At 41.3% G+C, this 17205-nt stretch overlaps 1 protein-coding gene across 1 annotated transcript; it reads left to right on the top strand.

Annotated features, from left to right (window-relative positions):
- Positions 1-347: 347 nt before the first annotated feature.
- LOC135489237 (high affinity choline transporter 1-like) lies at positions 348-16125 on the top strand. The gene is made up of 10 exons (XM_064774499.1): positions 348-437; positions 1260-1444; positions 2218-2325; positions 2729-2884; positions 3338-3486; positions 8252-8377; positions 9183-9336; positions 10190-10297; positions 12178-12284; positions 12623-16125. Exons 2-10 carry the CDS (start codon positions 1267-1269, stop codon positions 13244-13246), a joined length of 1710 nt encoding a protein of 569 aa, XP_064630569.1. The 5' UTR covers positions 348-437; positions 1260-1266; the 3' UTR covers positions 13247-16125.
- Positions 16126-17205: the final 1080 nt, after the last annotated feature.

Genomic DNA, 17205 nt, shown 5'->3' with positions numbered 1-17205 from the left:
TCAAAATATCCATTATAAAGATAATTTATTGACAAAATTGTTTATTAATGTGCAATTGTCTCAAGGAAACCACCAGTAGTAGTGTTTACCACCTCTTGGCAGTCTTGCGAATATCTATTTATCATGCCAGTGAAAAGGAATTGTGCCAGGCGGCTCTACCAACAACTTTGTTGTAATAAATTAATATGGTATTAAACAACCACTCAGCCCTGGCTTATTTGGAATCCTTTAATTAAGTACCAACACGACTAGCGTATCCTGAAGGCCATGGCACTTTCTCTTTGGGACTCCTCGTCCTGTTACACTAAATATATTTGTTATTCAAATGACGTGAAGATGGCAGCACTGAAAAACATGGTGGTTCAAGACCACGCCGTCGCACGTTGCAACGAAAATCTTTGAATAAAAACATCAGTTTCTTGGAACAATCCACTTTAGTAACTCAACTTGTATTGTGCAATGATAATTGAAATATCACACAACTGTATAACCAAATATAGCGTTTTATTAGCCTCTTTAGCCCGAATAGTGACCCATTTATCTATAGTCGCATAACTTATTTAAGTTAGTTAGGTTGGCCTACAACGGTCATGACGGTAAAACATGAATAGCGAGGTTGCGCAACGTCCCGACCCCCGTACCTCTAGTCGTTGCGGGATAGTAAAGGGCGCTGGTTCAAATGTAGTTGAATTTGATGTAAACTGGAACCTCCCTTAGTCCGTACAGTGGACACCTCTCTACTTCGGACGTCTTTTGGTCGGCCCATTGGCTTGCCATTGTTCGGGCCTACTTTTAGACTAACCTGTCAGTCCTGTGCATTTGCTAGCCAAAAGAGCCTAGATGGATAGTTTTGTTTACAAAGTGACGTCATTACCGTTGGCTGTGCGCGCTTACTTGTATCGCAACAGAGAGGATGGTGTGATGTTATATTATAATATCAACGTCCATGATCGTTGGTGGTTTCACTTGGATACGAGGAGTTTTTCTCGTCTATTTTGTGTCTTGCATGATATTTTTGAGAATAAAAATTGGCTGCGATTTTGTCACAATAACAGCTGTACATACATCATCGATTCGGCATCATTATGTTATCAACTTATCGACAGAAATCTGAAGAGGACGATGGTGTGTTGCAACTTTTCTTCATGAAAACCATGTTGAAGAGATATGAGAGAGCGCGCGCATGATGTTTAAAAATTAACCGTGACGTCGGCAGATGTCGATCTGTTGTAAACTAAACGTTGACCTTATTTTTCCAGCTCTAAGATGATGCCAGTTAGTATAGCTGGCCTTGCCGTCTTAGCCGTCTTCTATTTGATCGTGTTAATCATTGGTATCGTCGCAGCAAAAAAATTCAAAACTGATGGCACTGAGACAAAGGAGGAGAGGTTTATTGTTGCTGGGCGGAATATTAGTACTGTGGTGGGGGTCTTTACAATGACAGGTAGGTAGGGGGATGAAGAGAGTGAACCCTTCCCTCAGGAAAAATGAGTCTACTCTTTTAACCATGGTAAACCCAGAATTCACCATGGTGAACTGTCCACACTTCTCCATGATGAATTGGGATGGTGGAATATTTCACCATGGTGAGCATCTGAATTGACCACCATGGTTGTCATGCTCAGCGCTGAATTCAAATTCATCATGCTGAATCCGAGATCTTTTTCATGAGGGGAGTGTGACCCATCTCATCAATATCTGTATCTGAGTCGTAAAGAACATTAAGTTTGTTCATAATATCACCCCTACTGTGTTGGCCAGATTTGGCCGGATTTGATTCAGCGGACACTCTTTACATCCAAACTCCTATCTTTAGTGTAAAACATCTTGGGAGAAGGCAGTTTGTACTGTTCATTTAACTAGCTGGCGGCTTATCAATTGGCTGCATCTGGTCTGAACAAGTTACCCGCCATCTGAAATAGAAAGAATAACAGTTGAACATGATATTTTCAAAACAATAAATGATGAGAGGTCAAAATTCCTTAAAAATTGGGATATCCTGGCAATTGTCACAAAACACTTTAAAAGAACTGGGCATCCAAAGGGTTGAGACAACACATTAAGACATTTTCTCTAAGGAGCCCAGGAGGGCTTTACAGAGTTGATATTTTGGGAGTATTTGGTATACCATATGCCTTCTGCATGCCATTCATTCGTCAAATTTTGTTCAATTGTTTTATATTCATTTGAAACTGAATGTTTGGTCTGTGATTTCAGCCACAACAGTAGGAGGAGGATTCATTAATGGAACAGCTGAGTCTGTAGCAACGTTTGGTCTTGCTTGGACACTTGCTCCCCCTGGTATTTTTATAGGATTAGTAATAGGTAAGGATTTGGTGGATTCAAATCTGATTTCTCTTGGTCCTTTCTAAGGCTACTTTAGCGTGTGGTTTGGAAAGTACTTCCAATTTGCATTTTCATAGTAATACGGCTTGTGAGCAACGAGGTCAGTAACTATGGACTGGTTCGGGAGTTTTGACATGCAATCAAAGGACCAACAAGATGATTTCTAGCTGCCTATTTCTTCAGACTACACTTTGCTGCCTCATGCAGGATGAATTTTTGGGAGGTCTTGTGGAATGGATTAGTAGCAATAATTCCCACTTGGAAGTTTGTTTGACAAATGAAAACTAGTAACTCACAAATATATTGGTCAATTTCGGTAGGAATTAAAGGAATCTCCTTCCTCAGCCTTGTTTTGTAATCTACTTTGTTCGTTTTTTTCCAGGAGGTGCAGTTTTCGCCAAGACTATGAGGGAGAGGAAGTACTTAACCATGTTGGACCCTTTCCAGGAGCGTTATGGAGACGTTGTTGTCACCCTTCTTTATTTGGCAGCAATTTGCGGCGATATCTTCTGGTCGGCTTCAATATTGGCAGCCTTAGGTAAGTTCATCATTAAAGGAATTACATGTAGAATTATTTCTCGCTTTTCCCTTGTACATGAATCTTGAACCTTGAAATGTGAACTTGAAATTTACAATTTTTTGCCACTAAATCATAAAAATTGCTTTAGGGCGGTGTTTCGAAACATGGCCTGAACAGGTGGATTTAAGCCTGTGGCATGTGGCGACAGTCTTAGCCTTTTACTTGTCAACACCAAGTTCATTCCAAAGTGTGGCTGCTTGGACAAGGACAAGGAAGCTGCTGTCACCGTACCTGTCCAGGCGATACCTGGAGATCCTCGGGGAAACATTTGGCCTTTGACTTCGGAGATTTACCGGGGACGACGGATGGGAGGAGCTTGGGTATTTAAGAAGGGGCAAGTCCGTTTATTTCTTTGAAAATCAGCAGCATTGTCTTGTTACCAATGTTTTTTATACAATTGCTCCATTTCAGGTACCAGCCTGAGCGTGATTACAGACATAGACGTCACAATAGCCATAGTGGTTTCGGCAGCGGTGGGTGTGATCTACACCTTATTTGGACAAATGGTAGCTGTGGCTTACACTGATATTGTTCAATTGACTTTCATTATCGTAGGATTGGTGAGTTTCAAGATTTTTCCTTTTTGGCTCACCATAAGGGGAGTTTATACAACACAGCAGCGTCTGTCGTCGTCATCTGTATCTTGTATCAAAAAAAGTCGCGCATTTCTTAATCGCTAGGGCTATGAACTTGAAACTTTGTACACATAAACCCCCAGGTCAAGTGACCTCCAACAGTGAATTTCGATCGGATTTGATTCTTAACTTGGCCACCAGGGGGCCAGAAGTGGAAACCTAAAAAGTGTGATATCGCTCTTATGAGTGACTCGTTTTCGATAGAATTTTTAGCTCAGCTGAAAAGCTGAGCTATTCATATGAGTAAATGGTAGAATGAGTGTCCGTCTGTCTGTCTGTCTGTCTGTCTGTCTGTCTGTCTGTCTGTCTGTCTGTCTGTCTGTCTGTCTGTCCGTTAAACAGGCACGTTTCAAAACTATGGCGGATAGGCGATAGATTTTCCCTCTGAGGCGTTGAGACCCTTCAGGACTCCTGAATAGACCAAATGTGGGTCCGGCAGGATGAGCGGTTTGGCCACTAGGTGGCACCGAGCGAAATTTTCCAAAAACTTTTCCAGCAGCTGATTTCTCAGTTGGGGATCATGAATCAAATCTAATTTTATAGAGCAAAGCTTTCTCTTTCATTATCAATAGGCGTAGTTCATGAATTTCTCACCAGGTGGTGTTACTGGCGCAATTTAGTGAGCACCCCCCAAGAAGAGCATTTTAAATTTCGCGCGAGTTATCCCACGTCCAATCACACATGCAGCGAACGTCACGTCTCGAGTCTGCGCAGTTCAGACGTAAGGAGACCATGCTATGGAATAGATCGCGTTCTGTCAATTCAGAGGTAAGTTCTCATTAAATTCACAATTTCATAGGCGATAATATTTGGCTGCTTGTGTTATTGCATGTTGATGATATTAGGGAAGGCTTGGATTGTTTAATTGGATGTGATTAATTTGAAATAGTTCGTCGACGATCGTTGAAAAACGATCTGCGAAATGCAGCTTGGTTGGTCTGAGAAACGATGTCAAAGTCCGGCTTTAAATCATGGATTTCTCAACAAATAACTCTTGTCACATAGCAGAACTAATGTGAATAAACAAGACAATAATAAACATCGTTCTGATATCATCGGGTAAGGTTGCCAATGTACATAAACAGTGTAATTGAGGATCGACGCCAGCGATTTGAAATGTCAACAAACAATAAATGCGATATGATACACACTGACACTTGCACACTGTACATAGCACAATGCTTCAAACGGGGCCGATTCATCACTCTTATCACAATGTATTCCCAATCATATTAATGAACTTCCTTGATCATTCGGCCCTAGCGCCTTATCAGTTGTTGTTGGCCTTGTATTTGATATAAAACTTGGCTAGCTTACCTATTCTATCAAAATTAAAATGTTATCTCCTCATCATGTTTTGCAGGACAGGAATGATCTGCAGCTGCATTTGAACATATTTGGTGACCACATCTCAAAGATGACCAAGAGAGAGGATCGAGCTATGACTTTGCACATCCCATCGACTTCGGTGTTCACCAGTGCAATCATCAGAAGAGCCAGGCAATTCTAGTATTCAAGTATTTCATTCTGTAATACTTACCTCAAAATTTACTAAATAAAGAAAACCGCATGTGGCAGTTGGTTAAAAAAATCAAGTCTATCTGTTTAAAGTTTTTACTTGCTATCATTATTATCAACATTTCAATGGTGGCATTCTGCTAAGGTTTGTTAAGAGTTTCACTTGACTTAAGCAGGGTGTACACTAGTAAAATATTAGCAACATTTTACCAACATTTTACCAACATTTTACCAACATTTTACCAACATTTTTACAACAATTTTGCAACAAGCCCTTCAAGGCCCTGTGTTCACTAGCAACAAAATTGCAACAAATTAGCAACATTTTTACAACATGTTGGTAAATTGTTGCAAACTTTTTAGTGGGAACAAAGGGAAATAGGTATTTTGGAGGGAAAATGGATGATTCCGAGGAGAGAAGATGTGTTTTGAGTGCTTCTGCAGCAATTTTAGCTGTCATTGTTAAGAGACGGAAGAGGCGGCGAAATAACCAAAGAGAATATGGACCAGGCCCTGGATCAAAATGAGGGTGGATGATGGGGCATACCACTGCCTGTTAAGGCCGCGTATCCATAGGGTATGCCCTTGTGTAGTGTGGCGTTATGGCGTAACAGCCTTGTGACCTGGCACTATGCCCTGAGTCTCCATTGGATATTCCTTTTTGGTCATGGTAGGCCTTTGTAGTCCTCATTTCGCAGCGGTCAATCGCGTTTATCCGCACGCTGTCATTATTTCAGAAGACAATTTCTTATGAATATTGAAAATGAAAATACAAGTAACTTGTATTTTCACTTGCAACATCAAATTGACATGTACATGTATATAAAAACCTGACTTAAGCAACAAATTACAGGTTCGTGCTTGTTATGATAATCATCAGTTTCGGGGTCCCAGAGTAGTTCCCGTTGATGAACCTCTTGAATTAATTTCGCCTCAGACATTGCTTCCGTGTTGTTCACTCGCAAAAGAATGGACATGTTCAATCCCAATATGGGCCTATATTCCCAATCCACAGTGCATATATGCCCGCAATGTGACACGGCATAACCTATGGGAACGATCAATAACACCAACGAAGGTTCATTGTCCGTGTGGCGCGCCAGGCGGTAAAAAGGGAATGTTGTGCAGGGCACGGAACAGCCTATGGATACGCAGCCTAAAGGAGTTGCGGCTGACTGACAAGCCGTCACACAAAAACTTCTAGAAAAGGTTTCATCACCCTACGAAGCAAGACACTCACTTGAGAGTTGCTATACCTGCTTCTTGTTCAAGTCACATGAACTCCGGTAGATCACATGACGCAAATCCTATTTCTGATTGGCTGAAGAGTTTGCAACATTTTTACAACATGCAACAAAGAATTGCATTGCATTTAATTTGCAACAATTTTACAACATGTTGCAAGACGCGTTTTGCTCTGTACACACTACGCAACATTTTTGCAACATTTGTTGCAACTGGAAATGTAAAAATGTTGCTAATATTTTACTAGTGTACACAGGCCTTTAGGCAATAATAGAGTTGGGTAGAGCATTTTGTTAATGTTACCCTTTTAGTTAGGGAAACTGGTGCCTTCTGCATTAGGTGGACCCCACTTACTCATCTGTCAGACCGGCCTCACACGTCGGCATTAGAGTTTAAGGTCCAGTCTGCGAGATTTACCCATTTCTACCCAGCCAAAAGCGGGTGATTGGGCTAGTCTCTCCATGTGATTCAATTCGCATGGATTCTTGTGTCCCGGTGCTGAAAGGATCCCTCCACAAGGGCAGACTACATCCGGTGGCACTGAAGTATGGAAGAAAGACAGAAGACGACCAATTTGCGAAAAGGATCATCATCATCATCATCATGGTAACAGCTGAGGATGAATCATGTTGCTGTGTGTAGAATTGATGGTCCAATATAGGTTAGGTTATCTGTTTGCGCACACATTGCAAGGGTGGAGCTTGCTTGAAGTAGATTGCGCCAGTCTACCGTAATTCACTGTTATACATCCAGAAGCTAATATCCTTAGGCTTTGAGTCCTTAGTTTAGTAGAGTTTGACGAGTAATGTAATATATACGAACAACGCAGCAACAACTCAGCTGAGCGCCAGGCCCTTGGGCCTCTTGTTATGGTAGGTTGTCCTAGCAAGGATACATCACATATCGTATGGGTTTTTGATTTGACCTAATTTTCATGGTCACAGAGGTCAAATAGCATAAATTGGCCGTTTGAGTGTAACTATGGTACGTTTCTTAACCGCTTAAGCTATGCACTTGAAAATTGGTTCACATGACTCCCTACTTCATATAACCGCTGACACCGAATTTCGGTCTGGTCTGATTCTGAACTTGGCCACCAGGAGGCCAAAACAAAAAAAGGTAAAAAGTGCAATATCTCGCTTATTCGTGACTTGTTTTTTGGATGATTTTTTTATCGTAGGTACTCCAAGCAAGGATACATCACATGTCATACCGACTTTGATTTGACCTATATGCTATACATGTAGCATGTTTCTTAACCAGGATGAATTCCTAACCACCAAGTATCTATACGGTGAGCACAATGGCCCCTGGCCGTTTCATCTTCATCAGCATTCGTCCTGCCTTCACATTAAGTAGATAGTTTGTGCCCTGGGTATCACAGACCTTGTGCATGGTAATGCAGCAGTCAATCAGAACCCTGTGCCCCCTCTGGTCAAGCATTCGACACCAATTCGACGCTCGATTCGACATTTTTTCACCCCAGGATTAAGTAATTCGAGAGAAATTCACTTCTGCTGCAAGGGCTACATGGTCAGAATTCGACCCTTATTCACCTGCATGAAAGGGCCTTTTCGACAGAAATTCACCATGTGTATAAAAGCTAATTAAAAAAACGACAAGATTCCACCGTAAATATGTTCACTGTTCGCCTGGACTTCACCAGATGAACACTGCCACGTAACACAGGCATTCCACACGAATTCGTCATGTTATTCGACAGGAATTAGACGTAGCAAAAACAAATTCCAACTCAGGATTCGACACGAATTCGACGTCGATTTGGCAATTTTGCTTTTGGTGGTTTTGTCCACCGGGTCAATCACCGTCAATGCACTTGGGGTATATGACAAAAAAACTGATAGGGGCCACGTTGGCCCAGTGCTGATGAATTTTATCAGTACGTGATGTTACATTCTTTTATTAGGTATTGAGTGTTCCCTTTGCCATGACTGATGACCGAGTGCAGCCTATCAGCGGGACAGTCGACAAGTGGGTGGGAACCCTTGATATCTCGCACGCAGCTGTTTGGGCAGATCTGCTGATTGCAATGGTAAGCACTGTTGGGGTGGTGAGAACCAGAGTCTTATTATAAACCGCGACATGAGAAATCGCGAGATGAGTAATCAATATTTTCTGCCACAAGATTTTCTACTTCCCTGGACAATGACAATCAATCACCATTTCTGGTGCTGCTGTCCACTTCTCCATGCAATGATATTGATAGTAGGGCCGAAGACAATGCATAGGCTACATGAAACTGCATGTTTATTTTGACCACAAAGGTTTTTGCAATTTATCAAGATACACTATGAGTATAATACCACGAGGTTCAGGATGCTGCATGTATCAAGATTATTTTCCCATTACGCCTGGCGGCACAGTTACCATACACATGATTGACCGATAACGCATGCACTTGGTGAATGTCTGGTCATCCCTAAAAATAGCACGGGATGGTCTGACCATCAAAACTAGGCTATAAATTAGATTGAATTCCACACATCGCACAGCGGAGTCTATTTCAATCGGCCAATCAAAACAAGGATAGTTCCCTACTACAGCCTCGGTCTCATGAATGTTCGCCTTTTCAGGTTCCATAGTCCCCTTAAAAATGATGTCACATTTTTAAGTTTTGCAATTATGCTAACTTTGTAAAACAATTCATTTCTGCAGTCAAATACATCTTCGAATCAATGTTCCCACTGGCGTCTTAGCAGTGAGCTATTGATACACATAATTGTCATTGTTTGCTATCCTAGAAAATCTTCTTTGTTGGACTGTTGGTTGTCTATACTGATCAGTCGTTGAATCTCCTTTAGTTTATATTGTATTTCTGATATTTCATCATTTTGCAGACACTTGGCAGTATTCCGTGGCAGGCCTACTTTCAGCGTGTGCTGTCTATGAAGAGTGCCCGTAATGCTCAGCTGCTGTCCGTGTTGGGTGGTCTTGGAGCGTTTATATTGGCTATCCCTCCAGTTCTCATCGGGGTAATTGGTGTCTCTGCAGGTTCGTATGAATGGCAGTTTGTTTTTGGGTCAGCATGGTTGGTGCAAAATGTGGAAGCAGTCAAAAGGATTTAAGCCTACATCACTCTTAATTTGATTTGAGATGTTTTGGAATACAAATAGATACCTCACTGTTGGTATTGATTGTCTCACCAAAACCGCTCAAGTGGAGCTAAAATGTTGGCAAAACCCTCCGCTCTGCCTGAGTTAAGGGTTACCTTTTAGCTCCACCCTCGCGGATTTGGTGAGGCAACCAGTATTTCTTGTACATGTACGGTATCAATTCCTTCAGCAACTAATTCAAGTGTGTTGTTAAAGGCGCTGAAGTTACTTGGCCTCAGTTACCATTATGTTTTAGTTTTGAATCCTGTCACGGCAGATCAAACCCAGATCCATTTTTTTGCAACCTTGAGGAAGGGCAAAAGGATGGGAGAGAAAGGGAGAGAGAGCAAGATCAGAAACCACTATTAACCTCTTGAATCCCAAAACTTGAAAATCCCGGGATCCCAGGGTGGTCACGATGTTGCAAAATTGGGTCTGACTTTCACTATGTACAGCGCCCGCATACAACCGCCAAAGTCCGGTACCGAGGCGCCATCTACCCAGGCATGCTCTAACTGACCCTACTGTACAATCAAACACGCTAAAACAAGCAATAAACTAGCGTCCCAGCTCAAGGGAATAAAAATATCACTGAGACTGACCTGTCGGTCATTGGGAAAGAACGTTATTTCTAAATGACTGACTGGTCGGTCACTGGGATTCAAGAGGTTAAATGCTGCAAAGCAATTTCACGCTAATGAGTAAAATTATACATGTGTCGTCAACGTTTTCATGATGTTCTCCTGTTTCAGACTGGAACAAGACTGATCTTGGTGCATCACCTATTGACCTTGGACAATCGAACATGATTCTACCTCACGTCATCCATAACCTTACTCCGAAACCAGTCGCCATCATAGGTAGGTCAAATAAACAGAGTACTGTGAACTGTAAATTTTCTCGAGCATTATCTTTTTGTGGTTTATAACCAACAAACCGGAACTTAAAAAGCGCAAATATTTCAGCTCTAATGCTTTAACCATTAAATCTCGGCTGCAGTTGTGATGTTTAGTCCATCGCCTAGCAAATAAAAGAGCAAAATGGCCAAGCTCTGCATCACGAAAAGTTCACAATGGATCCCTATATAATGGGTGATTTCAAAGTTGGTTTTGGTTTTAGTGTTGGGTGTTAGTGTCAGTTTTATTCTTAATTTCTACCCCTAAAAACCTATGTCTGGATAAGACTAATTCGAGGTTTTAGTTTAACACCAACACCTGGTTTTATCTAAACACCTAAAACCTGGGCTGAAACTAGGAAGATGTTTTATTCTGTAGGTAAAACTAACACCAAGATGGACAGAGATAAAACCTTGGAAAAACCAAACATGCATGTTGTTATCGTTGTTACTGTTGTTTCACTATTGTAACCGCTTCCATTGCTGGTCGTCGAACGAAATTTGGTCGTCTTCTTTCACGTCCATCATCATTCCCGTCAGCGTTCAAAATACCAGCAACTACTCCTTGAAATGGTATGAACAACATGATTTTTTTCCCTTCTTTACACCAACACCAACTTTGAAATCCACTCGGTGTTTTAAATGCCTAAGGTGTTAGTTTTATTGGTAATACAAAATGCACTACAAAACTTCCAAATATAACACCGAGCTGGGATTAAGATCAGACCTTGGTGTTCCGATTCGTTTCAGTGTGAAACTAAAACCTAATTTTAAATAGGATAATGCTAAATCTGAGTGTCAAAACTAACACCAGAACTGATTTCATTTCTGGTGTTTTGGAGAGTTTTAGTTTAAGTCTCGGTGTTAGTTTTTGACTCTAAAACCATCCCTTAGTTTTAAGCTAAAACTGGACATAAAGCTAAAACCAACAAACACCGACTTTGAAATAGGATGAAACTAAAACCCACTTCATTTCAATGCTGGTTTAATCAAGGGTTTTAGTGTCCCATTTAGTTTTAAAACTAAATCTAAAAACTGACTTTGAAATCACCCAATGTAAGTTCGTGGTATAGTTCTATATCATACAGTGGAACCTCTCTTGGCGGACACCTCTCTATCAAGGACACCCTCTCTATTAAAGGGGTATGCCGTTCTTAATTACTTGTGGTTCAGTTAAATAGACATCAACCAATACTCAATGTTATTGTGAATACAAATTTGTTTAAAATTGGTATTCATAGCATTTGTATATCAGTCTACACAACGGCAATGTTGAAATTTATATTTTGTATGTATTTCCGCAATTGGACATTTTAAAATTCAATTACAGATTCAAAATTTTTAACGAACGGTGTAGGCCTCTAAGGACACTAGTTTTGGTCCCAAATTGGTTGTTTCCATTCAATTTGACCTCTCTAATCAGAACACCTCTCTACTAAGGGCAGCACTTGTCAGTCCCGCAGGTGTCCGTAGTAGAGAGGTGCCAATGTATATGGGATTGCATTTTAGTTGGCTGCACGCAAAAGATGGTCATCAAACACATGATGAATGTCCTGTTCACAGGCGCAGGACCCCGTGACCTAATTTGGATCACCCTGTAGAGGTATCTTGCCTTGGAGGCTTATAGACAGTCATATTATATCCTGTCCTTGAGAGAGGACATGAACTGTTGAGGGAACAAACATTATCGTTCTAACACAACATTGGGGTACTGTAATGCATCAAAAGCAGCGGTTGTTTAACTTGACTACTGTACAACTCTTCCTACAGATAGTCTCTTTCACTGTTCACCGCCGATCACTAAACTGATCACCTTTATGATCATAGTTTTGTTTATTTCTTTAGGTTTGTGTGCCATAGCCGCTGCTGTCATGTCCTCCATGGACAGCGCTGTCCTGGGGTCCAGCTCAATGTTCACTCATAATATATACAAACCTCTAATGAGGAAAAAGGTGAGAAAAGTTTCGTTAATTCATTTCTTTCACCTTGGTTTGTCATTGGAGGAACAGGAAATAGGGGCACAGTCAATTAGAATGACTTATTTCAAATATTCCTCTATTTCCTTGCACTTTGGTTATCTTGTTCACATACTGTATATAAAAATGATTGTAACTTTACTTTGTGTGTGGACTGCCATAATGGGTTACCATCCCCTAGCGTCCACGTAAAAGAATAAAAAAAGTGAATAGCGATTTCTGTAAAAATTAAGGATCTGACAGTTGTGAATTCCTATAATGCAAATGCAAGTGTCATTTTCTCACTAAAACAGTATTTTAAAAACCTTCTTCAGGCGACGCAGACAGAGCTTTCTTGGGTACAGCGCATCGCAGTATTTAGTGTGGCCGCCATAGCAACCGTGATGTCCCTCTTCGTTACAACAATCTACGGCCTTTTCATACTGGCAGCAGACTTTGTTTACGTCATTCTCTTCCCTCAGTTAGTGTGTGTGCTCTTTGTTCCACGGACGAACACAATCGGGGCTGTGGCCGGATATCTCTTGGCAGTCATATTACGCATCGGGGCTGGTGAGCCGTTCATCGCATTGCCTGCTCTGATAAAGTATCCATTCTACAACGATGCGGATCAACAGCTTTTTCCGTTCCGGACATTCGCCATGGTGCTCTCGCTTCTTACAATCGTCTTCGTGTCCCATATCATAAACTTTCTGTCCAAGTGGCAGTTTTGGCAAAGTCTAACATTGCCTTGCCTCAAGAAACAATCTCAGGACGTGCAGTTACAGGGTCATATCGAACGGTCGAGTTTTACTTACGAGCCAGCTCAGGAATATTGTAGCGGCCAATTCGTCACTGCCGAAGTGAACAGTTCATTGGAGGATTCTGTCCTGGAAGCATCGTCTCAACTTAAGCTCATAAACAATTGTACTAGCCATGAACAATCTGAGATCTCTTTATGATGGAACAACAATCATTTTGCATTTAAAGTTTCTCTTACGTCATGATAGAAAGTGGCTTGAAATTATTCGCCTAAACTGATCAAAAGAAACACTTTTGCGATTCATATTTTCACAAATCTCTGTTCGTTGGAAACTTTTTACGGAAGTTAAATGCCTGCAAAAATTTGACAGTACATTACACAGATGCAACTGTATGTGTGTAATTATAGTTTGAGGTTGGTTCAAGATGTTCAGAAATCTTGAAAATCGTTCCATTTTCACAATTGCTCTTGGATTTTCATGAAACCTAACCTCAAATTGATTGTCCCTGCGTTTTATCCCTTCAAAAGTTCATTCCGACCACAACCGCTTAGGAATTTAAGATTAAGAAACCTCTTATCTTACGTTTCTTCTGAAAAATAAGAACAGAAAGGTACATCAAAATTAATGAATTTGTCAATTCATATTTCCCTGATCACATCCAACGTATATGCGTATACATATATATATATGGAAGAGGATATGTACACAGCATGCTGTGTATGCAACAGACAGTAGTTTTATGTTCTCAGCGTTTTATATTAATATTCATTAGGCTCATTATGAAGCCCCGCCTCTAATTTTATGCTACCTGCTGTGACTCCTAGCAACATTTTCTCTTGAATACACAACATGCTGTGTATACAGGCATGCGCATTGTCTAGAGTACACAGCAGGCTTCATATGCCACACATGCCATCCAAAAACCGGGGCTCCATACACCTTAGATTTACTTGGGGGTCAAAGCCATTTTTTTCTCCAGTTGACGTCATTGATGACGCGGTTATGTTAATTCGCCTCTGCTGTGCATGCAACCAAATTGTTCCTGCGTATTAATATTCATTAGGCTCATTATAAAGCCCCGCCTCCGATTTTATACTTCAAGTGTGGAATTTTCCCATCATTTTTAGCTCACCTCTTAGCAGAGGTGAGCTTATCCCATACCGTGGCGTCCGTCGTCGTCGTCGTCGTCGTCGTCGTCGTCGTCGTCGTCGTCGTCGTCGTCGTCGTCCGTCGTCGTCCGTCGTCCGTTAGCAGGGCACGTTTCGTAACTGTTAGAGCTATTGAGTTGAAACTTGGTACACATGTACCCTTATGTAATGACACCTTGGAGACCAAGTTTCGGTCCGATTCGTTTCATGGTTTGGCCACCAGGGGGCCAAACGTTAAAAGTGAAAATATGCAATATCTCCCTTAATAGTAGTCGGGAAATTTTGAAAAAAATATGGTAGGTACTTCTAGCAAAGGTGCATCATATAGCCTCCGGGTTTTTGATTTGACCTCCTTTTCAAGGTCACAGAGGTCAAATGGTGTAAATTGGCCGTTAGGATGTAACGATGGCACGTTTCTAAACTGCAATGGCTATTGATACCAAATTTGGTACACATTTACCCCTTAGTCAGGTGATCTTAGGGACCGAAGTTTGGTCCAATATGATTCACCACTTGACCACCAGGGGGCAAAATCCAAAAACCTTAAAAATGTGATTATTCCTTAACTTCTTGCCCGATTGCCACCAATTTGATATCATGGTTACATCTAACCACCATACAGTATATGTCACACAGGTTTTTAATTTGACCTTCGTGTCAAGGTCACAGAGGTCAAATGGCGTAAATTCGCCGTCAGGCCGTGACTATGGCACGTTTCTTAACTGCAATGACTATTGATCACAAATTAAGTACACATGTACCCCTTGGTCAGGTGATCTCAGGTACCGAAGTTTGGTGCGATCTGATTTGCCGTTTGGCCTCCAGGGAGGGGGCCAAATCCTAAATTCTTCAAAATGCCATTATTCCTAGTAATGACTTGCCCAATTGGCACCAATTTTATATCATAGGTACATCTAATTCTAACAACCATTCAATGTGTCACCCGGGTCTTCTTTGATTTGACCTACTTTTCAAGGTCACAGAGGTCGAATGTATTGTAAATTGGCCATTTTGGGGAAATTGTAATTGCTTGGACCTACATCAAACCTAACACTACATGACACAATACCATGCTCTTTATCCATCTTTCCTCCACATGAGGTGAGCACAATGGCCCTGGCCATTTCATTTAAGACTCTTTCTTGTTTGTCGATAGTTCTACATGTAGAGTGCCGTATTACAAAGGCAACGTTGTGTTGCTCCTGATACCGAAAGAGAGCTGTTAGGAAGGCGGGAAAGGATGAGAATTTGGCCCCAATTTGAAGGGAAGTGGGAGTTCTTCCACGGTAGAGGCTAATTCCCCAAAGTGCCAGGGACCTTCATTGATATTCATGAATTAATCATAGATCATGTGATTCTACGTCACTGGCGGGAATTTCAATGTGGCTGACACTTCCAGTTCGACAGCTCCTAAGGACAGCGACAAAGGCGTTAGAGCGTGTGACAGATGTGATTCTCTGTATCATCAATATTGTGCAAATATTCCAATCCAAGCAATGATTAATGGATTCTTCTGGATCTGTCTATCTGTTGAATCCTACATGCATATGCAAGTATCAACGTGTATCTTCACACTCCCCATGATTGGTTGGTGGGTGACTCTGACAATCGTTCCAATACTTGTGGTGATAGTATTTCGAAATATCTTGTGTATTGGTTACTTTGTACAATGTTGTATGGTTTTCAGGTGTCGCAGCTCTGACGAACTGTTTTGGCATTTTAGTGATGAGGTATGGATTTCGGACCCTTTAAAGTGTGGAAATTCTATGCAGGAAGCAAGAATTGATAGTCATGTAGAATTTGCATTGCTGGTCAATTTCACCAACACCCTTGCCTGCTTTCTGTTGATGCCGTTGCAAATGCTTGCCACATTCATTTGGCACTGATGAAACAGAAGAAACAAACTTATGTTGATTTAAATAAATATTTTTTTAATAAGATACTTATCTTCTTCTATTTGATTTGACCATCCACTACTGGGTATGAGCGATTGCTTGCCCGCGTATAGACATCCGACACAAAGAAAATCATTTTTGTGTCTTGTTCAAATTCAGTTTCTGTCTTGCTGAAGGACAATGTTTATAGAGTAACAGCGAGGACCCTTGCGAGAGGAACCCATGACCTCCTGATTACGAACATGGGACACCTGCATGCCACTACACCACTGATCTCCTGACCTTGCATCTCTACTCTGACCCGTCATCTCTTGAGCAGATACGAGAGCTGGTTCTTCTCAATGACTGACTTGATCTTGCGCATGCCTCCTCACTTCCCTCAAATGGGTCACTCATCCTGAGATGACACATCCACTAAATTCATTGTGGCAATGCTAAAAGGTTTCACCAGATTTTGCCTTCGAGTTTGCATAACTCCCAACATTGCTTTGAACCGTACCTTACCTTGTTGACAACACCATGCTATTTTTTGTCACAGCCTTTAAAGGGTGTCCCGAGGACAATGTCACAACTACGGCCTTAAGTCTTAGGTATAGCTTTCGAGACGACCAATAACGAAGACCAACTGACATTGAGTGGAGTTTTGATATTTGTGTATCTATGATATAACGGCCATTAAGAGAGACATTTCAGCAGACCTCGCAACTTGTTGACCAGATCTGTCATTTGACAGCAACATACGAGGCAGAGATGCAAACCAAAATAGCCTGTCCTGATATTTGGAGATCAATGGATCGATGAATTTCTCTGGTATTACCAGCTGAAGACAGAATTGATCACTGTTTGGAAAATATGACTTAACATCATCATTTCATGTATGGATCTGTAGAGTGTATAATACATTATCTACAGCCGACTTGGTCATTGTCAGGCGGGCATCAATTAATCTGCAGTTGGGTTTCATGTGGAAAAGACACAGAGATCTGAAGAGTGTATATTAGTGCATTATCTACAGCCAACTTGGTCATTGTCAAGCTGGCATCAATCTGCAGTTGGTTTCATTGGTTAGGGTTGGCATTGTCAAGTCACACATTGTCAAATGTCTGTTTTCCAT

The sequence above is a fragment of the Lineus longissimus genome, chromosome 6 (genome assembly GCF_910592395.1).
Source record: "Lineus longissimus chromosome 6, tnLinLong1.2, whole genome shotgun sequence".
NCBI lineage: Eukaryota > Metazoa > Nemertea > Pilidiophora > Heteronemertea > Lineidae > Lineus > Lineus longissimus.
This window is presented reverse-complemented; position numbering and strand designations above follow the sequence as displayed.